The sequence below is a fragment of the Leptonychotes weddellii genome, chromosome 4 (assembly GCF_054177405.1).
Source record: "Leptonychotes weddellii isolate Sample4059 chromosome 4, ASM5417740v2, whole genome shotgun sequence".
Lineage (NCBI taxonomy): Eukaryota > Metazoa > Chordata > Mammalia > Carnivora > Phocidae > Leptonychotes > Leptonychotes weddellii.
Genome location: NC_138372.1, coordinates 21,763,660 through 21,787,376, shown reverse-complemented (window position 1 = coordinate 21,787,376; position 23,717 = coordinate 21,763,660). Strand labels below are relative to the sequence as shown.

At 54.3% G+C, this 23,717-nt stretch overlaps 1 protein-coding gene across 4 annotated transcripts in view; it reads right to left on the bottom strand.

The window, feature by feature from the left end:
* Positions 1-11,997, bottom strand: part of SERINC2 (serine incorporator 2) — an 18,965-nt gene extending 6,968 nt beyond the window's left edge. The window contains exons 1-6 of one of the 4 annotated variants that reach the window (XM_081817940.1): positions 11,874-11,978; positions 9,149-9,289; positions 2,737-2,898; positions 1,741-1,931; positions 1,219-1,298; positions 389-526 (exon numbers count right to left, since the gene is read on the bottom strand). In XM_081817940.1, the coding sequence (XP_081674066.1) occupies positions 389-526; positions 1,219-1,298; positions 1,741-1,931; positions 2,737-2,772 (445 nt within the window). In that variant the 5' untranslated portion in view covers positions 2,773-2,898; positions 9,149-9,289; positions 11,874-11,978. Of the gene's footprint in view, positions 1-388; positions 527-1,218; positions 1,299-1,740; positions 1,932-2,736; positions 2,899-9,148; positions 11,751-11,873 lie in introns of those variants that run through there. The other 3 variants (XM_081817936.1, XM_081817939.1, XM_081817937.1) reach the window with 3 other exon arrangements.
* Between the last annotated feature and the right edge of the window lie 11,720 nt (positions 11,998-23,717).

Genomic DNA, 23,717 nt, shown 5'->3' with positions numbered 1-23,717 from the left:
AGTGAGCCTTTCTCCTCGGTCAACTCAGGAGAACTGAAAGGGAGCTGAGCAAGAACCTGCTCTGCCCCAGGGGCTTCAGGGACCCAGTGTCATTTGGTTTGGTCTGGGCTGGCTGTGCGTGGCCCGTCCTGCAGGAATCGCTGAACTAGACTCCACCAAGGTCTCTCCGTTCCGGCTCCCCTCTGACCTCCCCCGGAGTCACCCCAGAACCAGCCGCCCCTGCCCGCACACACCCCCTTCCCTCCATCTGCCCAGGAGGGTTCAATTGCTGCCCTAGGGCAGGGGGCATCTCCAGATGCCCTGAGGCTTTCCTCTAGTTTCGGGGACCCCCTATGCTCAGGAAGCCCCAGTTGCGAGCAAGCACGGGGCCTCTGGCAACATCACTCACCTGCATACCAGGCCCGGGAGTCACACTCCTCAGCCTTGCCCAGCCACCGCTGGTTCCAGGAGTGAGCGAAGTCGATGAGCAGCACCAGCTGGATGAGGATGAAGAGGAAGGAGCCCATGACACCGAAGTAGAACCAGACTGCGTGGGGAGAGGGGAGAGGGAAGATGGGGGGAGGGGGCAAGGCGGTGGGGGAGCAGCCTGAGTGCCAGGCTCCCCGGGATTAATGCGGCAGGCACCCTCCCGCGGTCTCCCTCACATGCACATTTACTCATTCAACAGTCGTTTGTGGGTGCCTGGGTGGCTCAGTTGGTTAAGCGACTGCCTTCGGCTCAGGTCATGATCCTGGAGTCCCGGGATTGAGTCCCACGTCGGGCTCCCTGCTCAGCAGGGAGTCTGCCTCTCTCTCTGACCCTCCCCCCTCTCATGCTCTCTATCTCATTCTCTCTCTCAAATAAATAAATAAAATCTTTAAAAAACAAACAAACAAACAAAAAAAACAGTCGTTTGTGCCGTGCCCTGCAATGGTGACACAGAGAAGAAGCAGAGTCCCTGCCCTCAGGGAACCCCTAGCCATGTACAGAGAGGCAGCGTGGCAGGGTATGGGGCAGGGGTGAGGCAGCTTCCACCCACCTGTCCCCCACCCCACCGCCATATTGCCCAAAGGCCATGTGGCCAAGCACCAGAGTGCTGTCTCCTGGCCCGGGGGGGACCCAGCCAGCAGTCTGGGGTCTGTGTGCCAAGGCAAAGAGCAACCCCCACCAGTGCTCCTCCCTCTGGAGACCCCAGCTCCCTCCTGGTAGCCCCCCATCCTTCCCACCAAGGCCACCTACCGTTGGAGAAGGAGCCATCAGGGATATAGAATGCGCCCACGGTGATGCCCACGAGGATCAGGAACTTAAAGAACCAAAATCTATTGGGAGTGGGGAGAACAGATCAGCGAGCTGAGTGGGGGGAGGGGACCAGGCCCGGCCCCCAGAACCCCTACCCCCAAAGAGCAGGTCCTGGGTACTGGGCAAGTGAAGAGGGTCTTTCTGATGGTCTGATGGGCACAGAAAGTCTGTCCCGGCCCTAGAAAAATCCCTGAGGGACAGAGGGAAGGACTAAGTCAGAGTGATGGTGGTCACCCAGTTTCTTGTCCCAACTGTGTCACTAAAGTGCTATGTGGCCTTAGGCATGTTCTCACCCTTTCTGACTTTCATTTCTTCATCTGAGAAGTGGGAAGAACTAAATGAGCTGATCTCTGTGCTTCGGGGGCTCACAGTCTGGGGACAGGGCCTGGAGATGGCTGGAGACCGGCCGGGGGCAGAAAGCACGGTGCGCGTCCCGGCTGCAGGGGTGGGGGGGGCCCTCACCCGTTCTGGACAGCAGCCCTGGGGTCCCGGCTGCTGCGCACGCAGATCATGAACAGGGTGAAGAGGAAGAAAAAGGCTGCCGTCGCAAAGCACATGCGGTAGACAGCACGGTGGCCGAGCAGGGAGCCACAGTCGATGTGGCCCTGAAGGATGATGGGGGTCCCGGCCCCCTCTTCACACACCCATGGCAGCTGTGGGGAGGCAAAGCAGCATGAAGGCCCCCCCACCCCCAGAACCCTGGGCCGACTCTGCCAAGGCTCCCTCCTTCCCCCCCATCAGCACCCCCACCCAGCCCTGGGGCTGAAGTCCTGTGAGTGGCCCCAGGACAGATGGGGACACACGATCCAGTGACAGATCGTTCCTCTCTGCTTGTCTCCCTGCTGAAGCCCCCGCAGCCTCAGGACCGCATGGCACTGAGGGAGGCAGGACTGAGTGCTCCCCACCCACAACTTACACCAGAACCCCCGGGGACTCTGGGGGAAGGTGAGATTCCAGGGCCCCTCTCAGACAGAACCAGAGTCAGAGGTGGGGTCTGAGAATCTGCATTTCTAGCACACTCCCCAGGGCATTCATACCTTCACACACACTCGAATGTCAGAGCCACTGGCCTAAATGTGGCACTGGGTCTGGGCCAGGCTCTGAGATGCTGGGATGAAGGGAAGAGTGAGGACCCCAAACCTTAGTGCTCGAGCACTAAGGAGGGAAAAGCATGCCCCGGGGGCCAGTGTCCAGGGGTGGAAATGATGATTTGTAAGATTCTCCAAGGGGCCCATGGCTTATGAGAAACAGGAATTCCCATGTGAGGTTCAAACTCTCCTCCCCACATGAAGAAAGGCCCCCATCACCAGCCCTGGATGGTGGGTGCCCCAGGGCACTCCTGCCCTGCCTTCTCGATTAGCTGGGACCTCAAGCCGTGGGGGGCGCGGAGGGGACCCCGGCCTGGAGCAACTGTCCCGCGGGCTGCCCCACTCGCCTGCCTGCCCCGGGACCCCTCACCTTGTGGAGCTGACTCTCCACGCTGGGGCTCAGCATGATGATGGACACCAACACCCCCAGGAAGAGGAAGGCCGTGAAGCTGAGGCGGGTCACGGTGGAGTTGGGGCTGGAGGGGCAGCAGCCGCACAGGATGCAGGGGGCAGAGCCACAGAGGCAGGACACCTGGGAAGGGCAGGACGGTACCCTTACTCCCTGCCTCCTCTCCCCTTCCCCACCCGAGCAGGAGCACCCGCCACCTGCCCATCCGTGTCTCCAAATCTTTGCCAAGCCTGCCCTCCCTGGGCCTCAGACATTATCCCATTGAACGTTCAAGCCCCAAAGGGCACCGAGGAAACCAAGCTTCGAAAAGGTTGGGTCACGCGGTTTCTTACGTAGGGGGAGGCAGAGTGGTGATAGATGATAGATAGATAGATAGATGATAGATAGATAGATAGATAGATAGATAGATAGATAGAGATCGATCCAGAACACCAGCTCCAACACGGATAAGCTGTGTGGCCCTATACAACTCACTCAACCTCTCTGAACCTCAGCTTCCTCTTCCATAAGATGGGAATCATAATGGTACCTACTTTCACAGGAATTTTAAATTGTAATGAGCTCCGGCTTCCTTTTCCACCTCCTGGTTTAGCTTTTCTCCATAGGACTTGCGATCCCTGCCTGGCTTTCTCTTTTACTCATGTTTGTCCGCTTGCCACTTCCAGCATGTAAGCTCCGCCAGGGCCGGGGGTTTTGTTCACTGTGGTAGACCCACAAATCGGAATGGTGCCTGGCTCACAGTTGGAGCCCAGTGACTATTGATTGAACAAATGCAAAGTGTCTGGCATAGTCTCAGACCCATGTTAAGACCGCAAGAAACAGCTAGCACGGGATAAACATCTGCTGAATGAATGGAATGCAGAATTGTGAGTGGCTTGATTTCCTGCTCTGGGGCTGGCCCTGTCCTGGACACCAGTGGCCGTCTCCCCCTCTCCCTCTCCTGGCCCCTCTGCCCAAGCTGGCACCAGCCCTCCCTGGGGCTGGCTGAAATCACGTGGGGGCTGGTGGATGCCACGCTATTCACAGCTGGTATCCCAAAAGACGACTGACCCCTCGGGGTACCGGGCCTACATCCAGATACATCTGGTCACCAGTTTATCTCCCCTGTGACCGCCCCAGCTCTTCACCCAGGTATTTAAGAGTCAAGAGCGAGAAAGATATCAGTTCTGCCCTCCTGCAAGAAAGACACTCAACAATCATTCCACCTGTTGTGGTCGTCACTGCTCTGAGAGTCACTGATGGGGGCCTACCCCCGGGGATGGAGGGTCCCTTCCCTAACGAAGTGACATTTAAGCTGAGCTGAAGAATGAGGAGGCCCTCTCCCAACCAGGGGGAAGAAAGAGTGTTCCAGACAGAGGGAACAGCTCTGGGGCAGGCAGGAGCTGGGCGATGGAGAAAGAGAAAGAGGCCCTTGGGGCCAAAGCTTCGAGAGCAGGTGGCGAGTGGGGGTGACGAGGTCAGCCAGGCTGGGGGGAGCCTGGTGGCCATGTGCAGAGCCCTGGGGTTGATCGTCTGAGCAGAGGGCACCCAGCGAGGGTCTGAAGCTGGGAGGGACAGGAACAGGCTTACACTGAAAGAGTGGCTCTGTGGAGGGCAGGCTGAAGGGGCCCCTTCCTCCTCAGAGACCTCGCACCCGACTTTCTGGGCTGGTCCCAAGGTGTGCACTCTGGTCCCAAGCTACACTCTGCTTGAGGTGTAGCTGCCCTCCCGTCTCCCCTTCCCTTCCTCCCAAGAGTGGAAACGCCCCTGGATACCCATCTCTCTCACCCACAAAGCAAGTACAACATGTTTGCTAAACGAAACGCCTGCAGAATGAATTTCCTTTCCATGGTCCAAATCATAACTGGTCTAGCAACTCCTGGTTACATCTTGCAGCCCTCACCCCAAGCCCTGCCTCCTACCCCTGGCTGCCTTTTGGGGATAAAGGGATAAGCAAATGCCAGAAACATATTTCATAAACCATAAAGAACATTCTGGCTATGAGACAGACTAGCTATTAGCCCCATTTTACAGATGAGGAACCTGGGATCAGAGAAGTTAAGAACGTGCCAGAGTCACCCAGCAAGTGGACGGCAGTGCTGAGATTCAAGGAGTAAGAGTGAGCGTCTGTTTGGAAGGTGCTTGGCCCCAGGCACCGTGGTAAGCCCCTTATCTACATGACACTCCCTATGCAGGGAGGGTGTTGTACCTCCCACTTACGGACGGGGAAAATGACTTGGAGGGGTGACATGACCAAGGTCACAGAGCCAGTAAGCTGAGGAGCTGGGGTTCGAGCTCCTGTCCGCCTGTACCAGGGGCCCACTAGCTCATTGACGGCAGTCTTGCTTAATTTCAAAACACCCCAGGGATGGAAACAATCCCTTGGCTGCCAGAGAAAACCCCACAGAGGCCCTCGAGCACTGATCCCAGGAACCGCGTGCTAAAGGGCCCGAGTCAGGGCCTGCCTCTGGCTCGTTACCACTTCAATCGGAGACATTTGAGACATGAGACAAGCCACCCCACTGCACTCGGGGAGCCTGGCTTTTCAGTTCACCCTAATTCTTGGAGATCAAAAGCCCAGTGTTCCTGACATGGGAAACCTCGGGATTCCCAAGGACCGATAGCCAGAGAGACCAGGTGGTCAGGGAGAGAAAAACACACAGCAGCCCCCACCACCAGCTGCTGCTGGCGCATCCTTGGAATCCCTCGTGCGTTCTGACCCAGTCTCTCGACCCCCGGGGCATCGCTCCCACAAGAACCTCTTCCTGCAGCAGTACCAGCTCACAGGAGTAAGGGCGGACGCGTGCGCACACACCCACACACGCACACGCAAGTTCAGTGTGGCGCTGCTCACACCCGCAAAGTACTAGGGGGAAGCTTAAAATAACGAAATGCCCATCCATACATCGTGGTCCTCCCCTATGAGGGATCTCCGCTGAATGCAGATGTGTAGGTAATACTTAAAGGGGTACACATAACTAAGTACAATTAAATATAAATTCTACCTCGATAAAGCTGATTTTATTACTAAAAGAGAAAAAATTTTAAATTAAAACGAAAAACCAAAGCTTTAGGTTTTATGAGCTTATTAGAATCTCAAGAGACTGCAAATAACCTACAAGTCCTGCGCCAGGGGCCCGTGGTGGTCCATTTACTCCGTGGAATGTTACAGGCGCAGGAAAGCAAAAAGTCCCCAGGCTGCTGGGCAACACGGACTAAAATTAATGGCGCAAGGTGAAAAGCCAAGGCAGACATAACATCGCTCCTGGGCTAAGATTACACCCCTGCCCCCAAATGCACTCAGGCCAGCGGCAGCAACAGAGAGGCCCCAAGCTACTGGGTGCGTGTGAGCAGCAAAACGCAGCCAGGTTCTTGGAATGGGGAGTCAGATCTTAGAAAGCCCTGGGTCTTACGATTTTCAGGCTGCATGGCTCCTTGGCATTCAACTGGTCCAGCCTCTCTCTAATGAAGAATCACCCGGAAGGCAGCCTCCACTGCTTACCCACTGCCAAAGACCAGGAGCTCACGACCGCCTGAGGCAAGCTGGACTGCTCTGGAACCATGTGCGGTTTGGCATGGTGGGAACAGGCTGTCCCCAGTCATTCGCACTCTCTCCTGGTTGCCCTAAAGCCAGGGACGTGGGTTCTCAGGACCATTCCTAGGGCACCGGGCAGGCGGGGAGGCAGCTAGGGTTGGGGCCACAGTTTCAAGTTGATTTGTTTAAAATAAACTGACCTGGGGAGTCTGGGTGGCTCAGTTGGTTAAGCGTCTGCCTTCGGCTCAGGTCATGATCCTGGGTCTGTGTCGGGCTCCCTGCTCAGTGGGGAGTCTGCTTCTCCCTCTCCCTCTGGTGTGTGCATGTGCTCTCTCTCTCTCTCAAATAAATCAAATAAATATTTTTTTTAAAGATTTTTATTTATTTATTTATTTATTTATTTATGTGAGAGAGCGAGAATGAGAGAGAGAGAGAGCACATGAGAGGGGGGAGGGTCAGAGGGAGAAGCAGACTCCCTGCTTAGCAGGGAGCCCGATGCGGGACTCGATCCTGGGACTCCAGGATCATGACCTGAGCCGAAGGCAGTCGCTTAACCAACTGAGCCACCCAGGCGCCCCTAAATAAAATAAATCTTAAAAAAAATAAAAATAAAGTAAACTGACCCTCCACTTCTGGGTATTAGTCAAAAGCAAGGACTCAAACAGATATCTGCACACCCATGTTTATAACAGCATTATTCACAATAGTCAAAAAGTAGAAGCAGCCCGCGTGTCCATAGACTGATGAATGACTAAACGCAATGTGGGATATACATACAAAGGAATATTATTGAGCCTTAAAAAGGAAGGACATTCTGACACCTGCTACAACACAGATGAACCTTGGGGACATTGTAGCAAATAAAATAAACCAGACACCAAAGGACAAATGCCATTCGATTCCACTGATATGAGAACCTAGAGCAGTCAAACTCACAGAGACAGAAAGTAGACTGGGGATTCCCAGGGGCTGGGGGAGAGGGGAGTGGAGAGTTATTATTGAATGGGTAGGGAGTTTCAATTTGGGGAGGATGAAAAAGCTCTGGAGATGGATGGTAGGGATGGTTGCCCCACAACTTGAATGTAGTTAACACCACTGAACTGCACGCTTAAAAATGGTTAAAATGGGACGCCTGGGTGGCTCAGTCAGTTAAGTGTCTGCCTTCAGCTCAGGTCATGTTCCCAGGGTCGTGGGATCGAGTCCCACATCGGGATCCCTGCTCAGCAGGGAGCCTGCTTCTCCCTCTCCCTCTGCCTGCAGCTCCCCCTGCTCATGCTCTCTCTCTCTCTTCTCTCTCTCTGACAAATAAATAAAGTCTTAAAAAAATTTTAAAAATGGTTAAAATGGTCAGTTTTCTGTTATGTGGATGTTAACACAATCAGGAAAAAGGAGGGGGCCGTTTTCAAGGAAGAGTAAGAAGTCAGCCAGGTGACGAAGGGAAAGGTGTTCCTACAAAGGGAACAGCACGGGCAAAGCTGCAAGAAACACTGTCTCTTCGAGGCAGCTGTCAAGAGGAGGCAGAGGGATGATGCAAGCGATGGCCACAGTCCCTGCAGGCCACGCCAAGGAGTCTGCACTTTATCCTGAAGGCAGTGAGAAGCATCCCGCAGGAGAAGCAGAGCATCAGATCTGCATTACCGAAAGACCGCTTTGGCCACAGATGGAAGACGGATGCAGGCGGAGATGCACTGTACCTCTGGGAAGAGGGAGAGCGAGCTAGGGGAACAGACTCCAAGGGAAAGAAGACAGAGCCTGGAGTTTTTCTTGTGTGCTTCAACCCACAATATTTCCCCCTTCAGACGCTACTGTTCATTTGGGATGATATCATTTTGATATCATAAAAATAGATAACCGTTTTAAATCTATATATATATTTTTATATATGATATATATATCATATATCATGAGATAAATTACAAACTCCTTGAAAACTAAAAAAAAAATGTTACAATGGAAATTTTTTTAAAGATTTGATTTTTAAGTGATCTCTACACCCAACGTGGGGCTCGAACTCACAACCCTGAGATCAAGAGTCACAGGCTCTACTGACTGAGCCAGCCAGGTGCCCCTATAATGGTAAATTTTTATGTGACATACATTTTGCCACAATTAGACAAAAAACTGGTCCCAGCAAGGATGGGGTGCACCTTGTAGGCTTCGTGAACAGCCCGAGCCACCCTGGGGCTAGAGGAAGCACAGCAGATAAGAGGTCAGCCCCCAGACTACTCAGGCCACACGTACATCCCCGTGCAGCGCTAAGAAGAGAGGGCCTAGTCTTGGCGCTGCCACCAACTTGTAGGATGACCTTAGACAGGTCTCTTTTCCCCGCCGTGGGACTCAGTTTCCTCAGCCATAAAATGGGCTCCTGGGCAGGATAGTGAAGTGGCTCAGAGCCCAGGCTCTACAGACAGTCCCAGTGTCCCCGGCTCCACCACCTTCTCAAATGTGGTCTTGAGCACTTTCCCACTCCGGGGTGCTTAGAATGGCCGCTGCCGGTCAGCTTTGTGCTAAGTATGTCAGCATGCTCCTCTCAGTCCCACTCAATCCTCACAACGTGCTGAGAGACAGACACCACTGCTCTCTCCACTTCCTTACTCCCTCCACCCCAGAGAGAGGGACAAAGGGACTGCCCGAAGTCACGAGGCCGGGGGAGAGGCCACGCCAGGATCTGAGTCCCATCCTCCGACCCTTTCACGCTCCCTTGCATGTAGAGGATAGAGAATTAGATTCAATGGCATGCAGATATTAGACAAGGCCTCCCTAGATATTTGCTCACCGTCCAGCCCACCAAGTACTGGCTGGCCTGGTGACTCCCATCCCATCGTGGGCCCATCTTATCTCCTCTGAGCCAGGACTCACCCTCAGTCCAATACAAATGCCGACCAAAAGGCATGATGGGCAGATGCAAATGTGTCATGGCTGGAGGTCTTCTCCGTGGATCCACAGACTCCAGAATGTTCCCCCAAAGATGCCCAGGAACCCCCTATTAGAACTTTCCTCCTGTGGAGCAAATCTCCATTGAATCAGGTTGTTTTTGGTTTGCTGTTTGTTTTTTTTTAAGTAGGTTCCACGCTGGGCATGGAGCCCAATGCGGGGCTTGAACTCACAACCCTGAGATGAAGACCTGAGTTGAGATCAAGAGTCGGACACTTAATCCACTGAGCCACCCAGGCGCCCCGGAAATAGGTTGTTATCGGTGTCCAGTAAGACCCAACTGCACCACTGAATACTGTGTGGCTATGGGGAGACCACCTTCCCTCTCTGATCCAGTTTTGTCACCTGTGAAATGGAAATCATGTTAACTGCCTCACTGCGGTCCTAGTTGGATTGGATGAGAAGACACACAGCAAGTGCTCACTGCAGTGCTGGCTTGTGCCACCCCTGGACAGCGCTGGGCCCTGAGTGAGGACGCAGGGATGGGGGCTGCTCTTGGTATCATTATCTGAAACAGGATGACCATGTCACAGGGCTCGAGGGAGAACCAACAAGACAGCACAGTGAGGGGCTCAGCACAGCGCCTGGCATGTGGTAGGAGCTCAGTAAATGTCAGAGGTCAGAAACCCAGGGGGAGGCCAGTAAAAGGAAGGACAGGTCCCCTGCCGACATTAAATACTCAGTAAGTGGACCAGCCCTGTCCCTCAGACACCCGGGATGGGAAGGGAGGGAAGGTGTGGGCAGAAGCCTGGACCAGGAATCAGATTTTAATCTTGACTGTCCAGTCCCCCATCCGTTCTCTGTGCAGCCTCTGGGAAGTCGGCTAACCTCTCTGAGCCGCAGTCTGTTGAGGGTTTGAGCAAGCCTTTCAGGTGCCTTCTGGTCTCAGCATTTGTACGATTCCATGACTCAGCGGCCGGCTTGGGCTCCAGAAGGAATTCCCCACCCACCTTTCCAAGAAGATGACAACAATAGCGCCACTCACTGTCGCCAGGAAGTAGGTGGGGCACTTTTCGATTTTCCTCAAATAACGAACCATGAAGGAGGCAGTTGGGGAGGCAGAGGCACAGGGGATTGGCAGGTCACCTCTCAACACGGGCCACTCCCAGGCCAGCCCGGCCAAATGGAAATCTGGTCAACTTCAAGGAAGCGCTCCCTCCCCTACCAGGAAGCAAACCCTTCTTGGCCAGAGACCCAGCCCAAACCTAGAATTCACTGGGCAGGGGGCAGAAAGGGATCTCAGAGACCAGTTCTTGATTCCTCTGGGCGCGTGTCCACACACGCACACACACACTTCACAGGTGGTAAATGGAGGCCCAGAGAGGACAAGAGACTGTCCAGGGACCCACTCTACAGCCTCTGTGTGCAGATACCATTCTCAGAAAATGGTTGTAAAGTAAATCTCTAGATCCTTAAGCTCGCCACCCCACACCCCATCCTAACACACACACACAAATCAGGGACAAAGGAAAGCAAGTCCTGAGATTCAGCAGCCACCAGACCCCCCTCTTCCTCTCTGTTTCTCTTTGTGTAGGGCAGAGGGGGAGGGAGCTGCCTGAATGAACCTCGGATTTAATGAGGGGAAGAGGGAAAGGAGAGGGGGCTGGGAAAAGGGAAAGGAGAAGGGGCCTCTCAGCCGGGTCGGGCTGAAGCTCCTCCCCTTTGCTGGCTGCAACCCCAGAGCAGAGTATGGCTGCCCCCGAGGTCCCCAAGCCCAGGCCCCCGAGCCCAGGCGACCAGGTACTGCCCCACGCCCACAACACTCCGACCTTCCTCAGTTCCTGGGTCTTCCAACCCAGAGCGGGGCCCGGTGGCGGTTGGCAACCCAAACCGACCTCACTCAAGGGTGGCTTAGGAAGGCGGATGGGGGCTTCCTCCCCACCCCCATTTCAGGCTCCGGGGCCTAGAGGGGAAGGGTCTGGGATTCGTTGGGAGGAAGTGCCCAGGACTTAGCGTGAGCTAGTCTGAAAGAGTCAGAGACAAGGATGCAGAGAGACAGATTGGACGGTAGGACAGACGGACAGACCCCCGTGAGACAGACAATGACTGATGGAGAAGCCACGGACGGACAAAGACCGTGGGATAAACGAACGGACAGAAACAGATGTCAAACAAATACAAATGGGCAAACTGAGGCAGGCGGGCAGGGAGACAGACTGACGGACAGATTGCCGGAGGAACAGAAAAAGACACACCGCAGAGTGGGGCAGAGACCAGGCGGGCCACACAAAGAGTCAGAATATCCGAGAGAGACGACAGGCGCACGGCGAGGACGTCTCCAAGTTGGGCGAGGTGGGGCCGCAGCGCGCACCCCCATCCCGGGCTCTGGGCCTCAGTCTCCCCAGTCCCTGAGAGGGGCGCCTGCCCAAGGCCCGCCCCTCCCCCCGCCACCCCGGCGCGCCCCAACCCCTCCCCCGCGGTAACCCGAGCCCCGGACACCAGCTGTCCCCGGCGCCCGCGGGTCCGGAATGGGGGTGGGGGGACCGAGGGACGAGGGGACCCGAGGGGCGAGGTGGCGGGGTGCGGGCCCAGAAAGACAAGTTTGGAGAAAGGAAAAAGAAGAAACTATTTGGAGGAAGAAGACGGACAAAAGTGCGGGGCCGAAGAAGGAGCCGGCGGCGCGCGGGCGGGCGCGGGGGTCAGGACTCACGCAGCTGAGCACGGAGCAGGCCCCCAGGCAGGCCCCCATGGCGGCGGCACGGGGCGCCGGGTGCGGGGCGCGGGGCGCGGGCGGCGGGATCGCGGGGGCTCCGGGCGCCCGGTCCTAGCCCCGCCCCCGCCCCGCCCCGGTCGGGCCCCGCCCCCGCCCCCGCCCCGCCCCACCTGCCGAAGCCTCTCGCCGCTTTCCGCCGACGCTCGGGGCCTCCGGCGACTCACCTGGGCAGGTGCGCCGGGCAAGACGGGCAAGACGGGTAGGGAAAGTGGTGGGGCCCGGGACTCCCGCGGCCATGTGAGACGTGCAGCGCGACCTGACTCTGCCCCGGGTTCAAGTCCTGTTCCAAAGCGAGGGTTTGGAAATACCGACACCTGGGTTCGAGTCCCAGGGAGGCCACAGTGTGACCTCACAACACTGTCCCCCCACAAGGGGCAGAAGCCAAGTGAGGGTCACCCCAAACTCCTCGGTGTAGAGCCTGCACCCAATACATAGGTGTTGAATGGTGCATGATCGGATAAAGAAACTTGGGCAAGTCACTTCACCTCTCTGAGCCTCAGTTTCCCCATCTGTAAAGTGAAGATACCCACCTCATGGGGCTGTTACAACACATAGTAGATACCTGAAAAATGTGAGCTCCTCGTCATCCCTGTTTCTCCTAAGACCCCAGCCTCACACTCTTTCAGCCCTCCTTCCCTCCATCCACCCCTTCTTCAAGCTCTACTTCTGTCTTGGACCACACGCTCTCCTGAGCCATTCCTGCTGGCTGGCTTATTGCTCCCCAGAGATGCCCAAACTCTGGCCCCCAGCTAAGGAGGTCAGAAGAGGTGGGTGGGTCACATTCCCAGCCAACAGCCCCGCAAGGGTAGGTGGAGGAGACCCAGAAGCAGGGCTCTGTAATTACTCTCAGTTTACCCTCCAGCCCTCTCCTTGCTCAACCCTAGACAGATAATGTTAGGGCAGGAAGTCTAAGTGCCTCACAGCTGGCCCTGGGGCCAGAGATCCGGCCTGACTGCCTCCTTGGGTGATTCATGGAGTGCCAGGCTATTAATCGTGCCCAGGACTGCTCCACAAACACACCCTAGAGCTTCCCTCCTCCCCGCTTTTGTCCACATGATGCCCTCCCTCTGGAAAGTCCTTTTTTTCTCCTTACCCCCCTTTCTGCCCTTGGAAGCCTCACTCATATCCCATATCTTCTCAGTGAAGAGAACCACCACTACCCCCAGACCTATCACCCTAAGAAGTAGATTCATTCCCCACTCCACCCAGTTTCCAGATCAGGAAACTGAGGCTCTAAGTAAAGTGATGTGCCACCCGTAAACCGAGCCCTGAAATCAACATTGGCTGTGATGATTGTGGTTGTTGTTATTGTTGCTCAAGACCACACAGGTCAGAAGGGCAGAGCTAGAAGACCACCTGGCCTGGCCTTGACCTTGGAATCCAAGGCCTGTCCTTGACATCTCACTGCCTCTCTTGGAAAGCAGAGGGGACGATATCCTCTCTCTCTGCAAGAATAGGTGCGTCCTTCCCTAGTCCGAGACCTTCAGGAGACTGTGAGCCACGCAGGGACTGCCAGTGTTGTGTCTGGCCGCCCCTCCCCTGACCGGGCCCAGCACCAGGCCCGGCAAACAGTAGGCGGTCAGTGCTTGCTGAATGAACACGTGTCTAACTTCCACCACAAGCCCAGTTTCCTCACGTGGTTGTGACCGATGGTCTGATCCCAAAACAGCCCGTTCATAGTCCTCTTCTCCCCAGCAATCCTCGGTGTCTGGAATGCCACCAAGCAGTCTGAGGAGACCCTCCCCACAGCTGCCCACCCCGGGTCAGCATCTTTTGACAGTTATGCCCCAAGGGCCTGACTCTCCCTTCCCGAGCCTCTCCCTCACCCACGGCCTGATCCAGGAGAAAGCGCCTGAGACCGAGACAAGCCACAGCTGAGACTCTTCTTCTGTCAGAGCTTCTATCGCCCTTGGCTATCCCGGGGGTCACTTCACCTCCCTCCCCTCCCCTGAAATGGGGTGCTTATCCTGCTTAACCTCCCAGAGCAGTTGTGAACATCGAGAAAGCATTCGAAGAAATAGGCAGTTGTCTGAAAGGAGGAAGGGATTAACAGGATTGCAAGTACCCAGCCCTGTCTGGTTTTAGATTGCAATTTTCCAGTGCAGGGTGATGCCCTGCCGTTGTCCTGGCCCCACCCCGCCCCAGATCCCCAAGACCTAAGTGAGCGGCCCTCGCGGCCCCCATGGCACCCTACACGGAGGGGCCAACCGTGCTATGGATAACTCACTGGGCTGCCTTGTCCTGGTGACTCCTCTTCTCTCAGCCTCATGCTTCTCATCTGCAAAATGAAGACCATTGTTTTTGCTTGAGCTATCTCAGGGGGTTATTGAGAGAAGAAATGAGGACCTAGATAAGGAGGCTTCATTTCTTGTATCTTGCCCAGCCTGCCCACCTGTCTCCCAGTCTTGAACCCCCTTCGTGGACCAGAGTCACTCCATCTCTCACACCTCCAGAGGCAAGATCATAGGCAGCAGCTTCGTGACCTCGGCAAGTCACCCAGCCTCTCTGAGCCTCACTGGAGGTTGAGATTCAGGATCATCGCAGTTCTTACAACTATATCATACCTTGTAAACTATACCCATTGAGAGAAATATGCAAGAGTCATATAGTCCATCCCTCTGTGCCCACCACCCAGCCCAGACAGGTGCTCAGCTCTCCAGATCCCAAAGGAAACAGCCTCTGGCTTCTTGGCCACTCACCCCAAGGGTTCTCCAATCTGATCTCACTGGGCCTCAGTTTTCAAATCTCAAAATAGCAATAATCCCCTGCTCAAGCCCCCAGTGCCCCCAGTGTTCCCCAGTCCAGTCTTGCCCCATCTCCACTCACCATCCTCCCGTCCATGAGGACTCAGACGCACTCTGGCTTGGAGCCTCCTATCCACGGGGCCTCGCTCTCCACATTGGCCTCCACTTCCTGCTTCTGACCCATTTACAGAGTGGGGCTGAGGCTATCTCTTATGAATATGCATGTGGGATAATGAGGGCTTGGGGTTGGGGGAGGACGTGGGGAGAGGAGTTCACTAGGCGCCACCCACCCGCTCTCCCCATACACAGCCCCCCACCAAGGCTGCCCTCCCTCCCAAAGGGTGCACGGGAGTTCGGGGCAAAGACTGAAGTGACAATAATAATAGTACCCCCGGCAACCATCTTTAAGTGCCTACAACACACCAGGCACCCTGCTAAGAGCATCTCCTGTAAGATGCTTTTAAGGTGGAAACTATTCTCCCCATTTAGCAGATAGGGAAACTGATGCTCCAAGAAGTTAAGTAATGCACACATAAACCAGATGTAGAATGTACACAGCGATTACCTGCAGAGCAAGGATGGAACATAGATTTTGTCGGACTCCAGAGCTGGTACTCCTAACCCCTGCCACACAGATGCACGGGACCAAGCCAGGAGCCCTGAGCACATGGTCGGGGGGCCACATCTGGCCCTCACACCCAGCACATGAGCTCATAGTGATCTTAGATGACCAAGGCTTGGGGAAAGGCCCCAGGGACCAGAATTGACTCCATCTGGAAAGCGTGGAAACAGGGAAACAGACAGACAGGTGTGTGTGTGCACACGGTGCATGTTCACACATGTGCAGATGCATGCATGATGCATGTGTGAGCACAGATGAACACACTGGGTGTTGTGTGTGCACGGGTGTGGGTGTGACCGGGTGCCCCCGAGGCTGCTCAGCATGTGCACTGCTGTGCTAAGTTTGTTCCTTTTTCATCCCACACCTGGAGGGGGCCTGCCGAGTGCCAGGTGCTGGGGCTGTGCCGTGAACGAGACCAACACAGTCCCTGCCCTCCCGGCTTGACAGTGGTGGGCTGTGCACACATAGGCAGTAACACTTGGAAGGAATCTTTGTGCGAGGTGCTCTCTGTGGGACGTGGCTAGGAGGTGAGAGAGAAGATGGAGCAAAGCGGGAAAGGTGGGGCATGGCAGGGTGGGAGCTGCAGGGAAGGCCCTGACACTTGCCAGAAATGAGGGGCGGGGAGTTGGCTGGGACCTGGCAGGGACTCATAAGGGTTACAGGTCCGAGGATTCTTTTTTTTTAAAGATTTTTTTTTTTGAGAGAGAGAATGAGAGACAGAGAGCACGAGAGGGAAGAGGATCAGAGGGAGAAGCAGACCCCCCGCCGAGCAGGGAGCCCGATGCGGGACTCGATCCAGGGACTCCAGGATCATGACCTGAGCCGAAGGCAGTCGCTTAACCAACTGAGCCACCCAGGCGCCCAGGTCCGAGGATTCTAAACGGTCTCTGGATGCTTCCCTCACAGAAATCAAGGGTCTGCCACAAATGCCCATGTGGGCGCTGTGTGTGTGTGTGTGTGTGTGTGCATGGGTGATTGCACACGTGTGGGGTTTGCACACGTGGATACATGTGTATGGAGTAGACAAGTGTGAAAGGGGGACATGGATGAATCACACATGGTGCGTGCACATGGGGGATTTACATGGAGGTGTGTGTGGTGTGCGGATACGTGCGCAGCAGGGCCTGTTACTGTCAGGAAGAAGGAGAGAAGAATGTCATTTGGCCCAGGTCTCACATTCATGAGCCTCCAAAATGCATCAAAAAATAGGCGGATGACAGGGCGCCTGGGTGGCTCAGTTGTTAAGTGTCTGCCTTCGGCTCGGGTCATGATCCCCGGGTCCTGGGATCGAGCCCCGCATTGGGCTCCCTGCTCAGCGGGAAGTCTGCTTCTCCCTCTCCCACTCCCCCTGCTTGTGTTCCCTCTCTCGCTGTGTCTCTCTCTGTCAAATAAATAAATTTTAAAAATCTTAAAAAAAAGAAAATAGACGGATGGATGGAGGGATAGACAGATGAATAGATGGAAGGATGGATTCAGGTGCATTGATGGCCAAATGGACAGAAGGAAGGGATGGAGCCACGAAAATGTCATAAAGCAAATATTGCAAATGTTCATTGGAGATTCCAGGTGGTGAGGGTATGGGTATTTACCATGAGACTCTTTCAACCTTTCTGGATGTTCGATGCTTTTCACAATAAAATGTTAGAAAACAATGCACATGCCAAGGGGGCTGGATGTCTCGTCCCAAAGAGCCAGGCACTCGATGGAAAGAACAGGATGCTCATCGTACAATTTTAAACTCCTATCCCACTGCTGGACCGTGCAGCACTGTGAACTCCTGGCTTTCATAATTCCTGCAATGATCTTCTGAATCTCTAAATTGCACTGCATTGGGTTTGTGAGTGTGAGTGTGTATGTGTGTGTGTGTGTGTGTTAAAGAGATTAATTTTTTTTTAAGAGGTTAATTTGTTAAATTAAAACATGTAAAACACCACCAGCCCACTTAGGCATTTCTTAATTTTTAACTTACAGGGATCCTCAAAAAACCAGAACTGCTCGGGCCTCTCTTGGACTCCGGGGGTCCCTGCTGCCTGCGGGGTGTGTGGGTCTGTGCATACGTGCAAAGGAAGGGATGTGAGCACACATGGGTGACTGAGACCAGGGCCCATGGGAGCACGCTCACCGAGGAGTTCAGCCTCCTCCAAGCCCCTATGAGGCCGGCACCATTCCCGGGGTGAGGGGATGTCTTGGGGCTGAGGAAGGGCAGCCGGCGGCCCCAGGGCAGCCTTGGGCACCGAGAGCCCTGTCATCTGAAGCTTGGACGCGCTCAGGCCAAGCGGTGGCGTCTGGCCCGCGGTGGCAGCGTGGGCGGCAGAAACAGGGCTATTTCCCAGAGGAGCTGGGACACAGGTCGTGGCCTGGGGCTCTGCGGTTCTTCCCCCCGCTCCCCACACATGTCTGGCCATCCCTCCTCCCCTGCCAAGGGCCTGGAGGCCCAGCTGTCAGCACCCCCCACACACACACACACATTGTACAGATAGAGAAACTGAGGCCTGAAGAGAAAAGAGCCACCCAGGCCACACAGCAAATCAGCAGCAGAGTCAGAACGGGGACCCAGCCTGGGCTCTATTCTCTGCACCCACCGCCTGCCACCTGTGTGTGTCCCTCCTTCGGTCACTGTAGGAGGGGCCTCCAGGCCCAGGAGACCCAGCAGGTGAGGCCCCAGAGTGCCCTCCTGTCTGTGCAGGTCACATATGGGATCCAGGAGGCCATGTGGGCACTAGAAAGAGGGGCATAAGAGATCAGGCTTCGGCACAGAACCAGGGCCCAGTTCTGGCTGCGCTACTTACCAACTGCGTGGTCTCAGGCAAGGCTCTCCCGGCCTCAGTTTGCTCCTCTGTAAAATGGGGGTAACTATACCACCATCCTAGGGCTGTGTAAGATTAAAGGATTCACTTCCAGTGCTTGCACATGATGAAGAGATTAAAACCTTGAGCAACAGTGGCTGTTATGACTAGTTACCCCAGCTGAGAATCGCTCACGAGCCCACTGTCTTCACCATGAGTTGTATCTGTTGTTCTGGACCCCAAAGCCAATGCATTTGGCAGCTGCTACCCTAAATTCCTCGGCCCACCTGTCTCCACAGCTGTTCCAGAACAGCTGGGCATGCAGAGGTTGCTTGGAGGCCAGGCCCAGGCCCCGCGGAGGGGAAGCGCAGGGCTCCCTGTAATCAGGCCAGGCTGTGGAGCAGGGTCCGTTTCATCTGGACAACCAAGCCCCCAGCAGGCCATCATTAGCTCCACCACCCCTGCCCTGCCTCAGGCCCCGACCTGCAGAAGCCCCAGAGAGAAGGCAGCATGTATTTAGCCAAAGCCTTTCATCCCCAGGGCCCTCCCCAGGGTCACTGCGTTAGGGAGGGAGGGAAAGTCAGCCTGGAGGCAGGCCCCCACCCCCACCAGGCAGCAATCTTCCCTGCAGGAGGACAGAGACTTGGCCCTGAGAATCCTACCATGTCGGAGCCTCAGGAAGCTCGAAACCCACCTAATGTACATACATACAACAGACTATTACTCAGTCTTCGAAAGGAAGGAAATCCGGCCCCATGCCATAACATGGATGAGCCATGAGCACATTATGCTACATGAAATCAGCCAGTCACGAAAGGACAAACACTGTGGGATTCCACTTATTTGAGGCACTTAGAGTGGTCAAACTCATAGGGACAAACTCATAGGGTAGTTGCCGGTGGCTGGGGGCAGAAGGGAATGGGGGCTATAAAAAACAAACAAAAACCACATCTCCTGTCTCTTCTCGTTTAACTGATGGGGAAGCTGAGGACAAGCCAGGGAAGGGACTTAAACAGGGGGCGTCGGCTGTGTTCCCCAGCTCTCTGCTCCTTCCCAAGGAAGTCCCACCCCCACACCCTGCTCAGCCCAGCTGCTATACCGCCTCCTAACTGGATTCCAGGCGTCCAGCTGGTTCCTTGGCACACCTACCCACGTGATTTTATTCGTCTGTTTAAAAAATAACTTTTCTTCTTTACTCTGGGTTTCATTTCTCCCGATTATAAAATCATACCTGGTGCTCGCTTCGGCAGCACATATAATAAAATCATACCTGTTCCCCAAGAGCAGGGACCTCATCTGTCCGGTTCGCCCCGTGTGCATCTAGTGGGGCATTGCAAGGGCAGAACACATGAATCTTAGGAAATTGGGAAAATACGGGAACGCTTAAAAGAATAAAAAGAAATCGCTGGTGGATTCCCACCCTCTATATGCTTTAATAGATCTTATTCTATGGGCACCTGCTGGCTCAGTTAATGGAGCATGCAACTCTTGATCTCCAGGTCGTGAGTTCGAACCCCCCATGGGGCATAGAGATGACTTAAAAATATACATATTTCTGGGGCGCCTGGGTGGTGCAGTCGGTTGAGCGTCTGACTCTTGATTTCAACTCAGGTCATGATCTCAGGGTCGTGGGATTGAGGCCCATATCGGGCTCCTTGCTCAGCACAGAGTCTGCTCGAGATTCTCCCTCTCCCTCTGCCTCTCCCCCACCAACACATGCTCTCAGTCTTAAAAAAAAAAAGTTACAAAAATATATACATATCTTATTCTGATCTATTTTAATGCTTAGATACTTTTTGAAAACCATCTGGGTTCACACTCATATGTCACATTCCACCATACACACTTCTCCTTGCCATTAAAGTGATTTCTGAACAGCACGAAGAGTGGCTCATCAGTGCGTGTCAGCCACTCAGGAGTCACCGTCTTGGCAAGGCTCCTGGGACCCCTGAGGCTAAATGAGCTCTCCAACCACATCACTTTGTTTTCCTCGCGACAGTATCGTATCTGAAATTCTCTTATTCCCTCATCTGTTCCCCAGTGTGTTGTGGGTCTGCCTGTTACACTGTTCCTGGGGCGGGTTAAGCTCCAGGACACGAGGAACTAAGACACCCCGGTACCTGGCACATGGGTCCCCTCAACAGACATCTATGGTGTGGGTGTCATGCATCGTCCTGGGCCCTGAGAGTACACCACGACTCAAACAGACAAAACCCCTTGCCCTTATAGAGCTTACATTCTAGTGGGGAAGGAAGGAATGAATGAACAACACAGAGTCCTTCAACCTCTCTCCTCTTGCTTTTGGCCATTTGTGGGGATCGCCTTGTCCTGAATGACTCCCAGGCTCACTCGCCACCACGTATGTCTGATGGAGGCACTGGTCTGCAGGGCCAGCTCCACGAGCATGCAATCTCTGCAGAAGGATGCTGTTGTCAGGAAGCATCCCTCAACTGATTTAATGCTCTGCAATCACTGTTTTGAAATTCTTTTTTTTTTTTTTTTAAGATTTATTTACTTATCTGAGAGAGAGGGAGAGCACAAGCAGGAGGGGCAGAGTGAGAGGGAGAGAGAATATCAAGCTGACTCTGCACTGAGCACAGAGCCTGAGTCGGGGCTCAATCCCAGGATCCTGAGATCATGACCTGAGCCAAAACCAAGGGTCAGACACTTAACAGACTGTGTCACCCAGGAACCCCTGTTTTGAAACTCTTAATAATTTTTTAACAAGGTATCTCGCATTTTTAAGATTTTATTTAAGATTTTATTTAAATTTATCTATTTATTTATTTGAGAGGGAGAGAGAGAGAGTGAGGGGTGGGGAGAGGCAGATGGGGAGGGAGAAAATCTCAAGCAGACTCCCCGCTGAGCGCAGAGCCTAAGTCGGGGCTCGATCCCAGGGCCCCGAGATCATGACCTGAGCCGAAATCAAGAGTCGGACACTTAACTGACTGAGCCCCCCAGGTGCATTTTTATTTGTCACTGAGACCGGCCAACTCTATAGCTGGTCCCACTTGTTTGCCTTCTGCTTCTTGCACAGGATAACAGATTCCTTTAAAAAAAAATTATTTATTTAAGTAATCTCTACACCCAACGTGGGGCTCAAACTCCCGACTCCAAGATCAAGAGTCGCACATCTTCTAACTGAGCCAGCCAGGCGCCCCAGGATAATTATACTGCTTGACCTCAGGGTCTGTCCTATCCTCTCTGTACCCCCAGTGCTTCGCAGAACCGAGGGATGAATGGATGCCCAAAATGTATGGATGAAATGAATGGATAGGAAGGGAGGGAGGAAGGGAGGGAGGGAGAAAGGAAAAAAAAGAAAGGAATTAGTGTGTTACACCTTCTAGAATAAAGTAGGAGGCATTTTCACTGCAAACAGAAGTAGAAAGGACATTCCAAGCATTCTAAGGGAACAGCGTGAGCAAAGGCACGCATGGGTGAAAATTCCCCATGGGCAGAACCAGATGACCCGAGAAATGTGGTTTCATTGACCTCGCTGAACCCCCAGGATTTAGGGGAAGTGGGAGGGGTGGAGGTAATACCTGCTCCGTGTGTGGGCAGAGAGAAAGCCTTGGAATCCAGAAGAAGTGCTAAGTAGGCCCCCTCACAGGGGCCTCTCCTGTCACTGGGGGGTAGGAGAAATCAGTCCAGGAAGCTGAGGGGAGCCAATGGGACAGCTGGGCTCAGGGCTAGGCCTTCAAGGCTGGGTGATCTTCATGACCCCAATCAAAAGGCCTTTGCCACCACTGGGCTGGACCTCAGGGCCTCTGACTCATGGGTCAGCACCACCTGCCCAGCACCCCATGAGCAAAAAGGCTTCTCTGGGCCTCAAGCCCCACCTTGGCCCCCTTCCCCAGGAAACTGGTGGTCACCAGCGTCCCAGAACCAATGAGAGGTTGGAAGAGGCCCCAGCGATGAGTACCCAGCTGCTGGGCAGAGAGATAATGACCTCTTGGGGTTTATGGGCCTAGGGCTTGGCCCTGCCTGGCTGCAAACCCTCGAGGGGTTTACACTGCCAATCTGGGTCCCTTTACTCTTCCCCACCTCCCACCACCCTCTCTCCTTCATTCCTGTCCTCCTGGCCGCGGGGGCTTTCTTTCCAGTGAGCTGGAGAAGTCACGCTCATTCTCGTTCCAGGGCCTTTGCGCTTGCTGTTCCCTGCCTGCGATGCTGGTGCCCCAGATCTACCATGGCGGCTCCTTATCATTAGTCAGGTCTCAGCTCAAACACCACCTCCTCACCAGGGAAACTGTAGCGTCCTCCCCAGCGGGACGCATAGCCAGCCCCTCTCAGTCTCATGACCTTGTTAAAGTTTCAGACTGTCTGGGCCAGCATCCTACCCCTATTAGCTCTGCGCCTGGGCAAGTTACCAAACATCTTAGTGCCTCTATTTCCTCACCTATGAAGTGGGGATACCTGGAGCTCTTACATCATTATGTTGTTGGAGGGAGTAAATGGGACATAATGGCACATAGTAGGGCTCCATAAATAATAGCCACTATGACCATCTCCGTCTGGCCCCTCCAGTTCCCCTTGAGAGAAGGGACTGGGTCTGCTTGCCCATAGCTGCAACCCCAGGGCCTGAACTGTGCTTGGTACCTATAAAAGGCACTGCAGAAATATGTACTGATGTAACCCAGCTGTCTCTTTCTTTCCTGGTATTTTGCCCTTTTCCTAAGCTACCCCCTCCCGCTGCAAGCAGGTGGTCTGTGAGGCAGGCGAGAGGCCTCCCCACGGTAGAAGGGGAGGAAGGATGGGGCAAGTGGTGAGGACAGAGACGTCAGCGGCCCCACGAGGGCAGCCAGAGTCCAGAGGGGGGACCTGCCAGAATGATCCCAAACCGCAGTGCGGCCCCCAGCTCAGCAGAACGATTCTTGCGTCCTCCAGTACAACCCGGAAGCGCGGAGAGACGTCTGTCATTCAAAGCAAAAGGGACAACCATGTCACCCAGGTAACCTGTGTGGACACAGGACTGGGAAACACAAGGGCCCACCCAAGCCTTAGCTCTATGTATGTTCATCTCCCACCCCAATTTAGACAAAACTCATTGAGGAAAAAGAAAGTTCTATTTGCTACACCCTTGGGTGGTGGCCGCCAAGGAGACCTGGCACCCAACAGAATATTACATTATTATTGCTCACTGTTGATCTCTCTGCGCCTCAGTTGCCATCGGTAAGGTGGAGGTGGTTTCGCTCCTGTCTCAGGAGCTAGTGCAGGTTTCAGTCGTGATAAAAAGCTCCCAAGGACTTGCTGTGCCTCTCATTTAATCCTTCCAACAACTCCGAGAGAAGAGCTACTATAATCCCTATATGTTTTTTTTTTTTTAAAGATTTTATTTATTTATTTGACAGAGAGAGAGAGCACAAGCAGGGGGAGTGGCAGGCAGAGGCAGAGAGAGAAGCAGGTTCCCCGCAGAGCAAAGGAAGCCTGATGTGGGACTTGATCCAGGACCCCAGGATCATGACCTGAGCCAAAGGCAGTCGCTTAACCAACTAAGCCACCCAGGTGCCCCTATAATCCCTATATGTTAACCAACTTGAATTTAAATAAAACCTTTTTAAAAACCACAAAAAGGGACGCCTGGGTGGCTCAGTTGGTTAAGCGGCTGCCTTCGGCTCAGGTCATGATC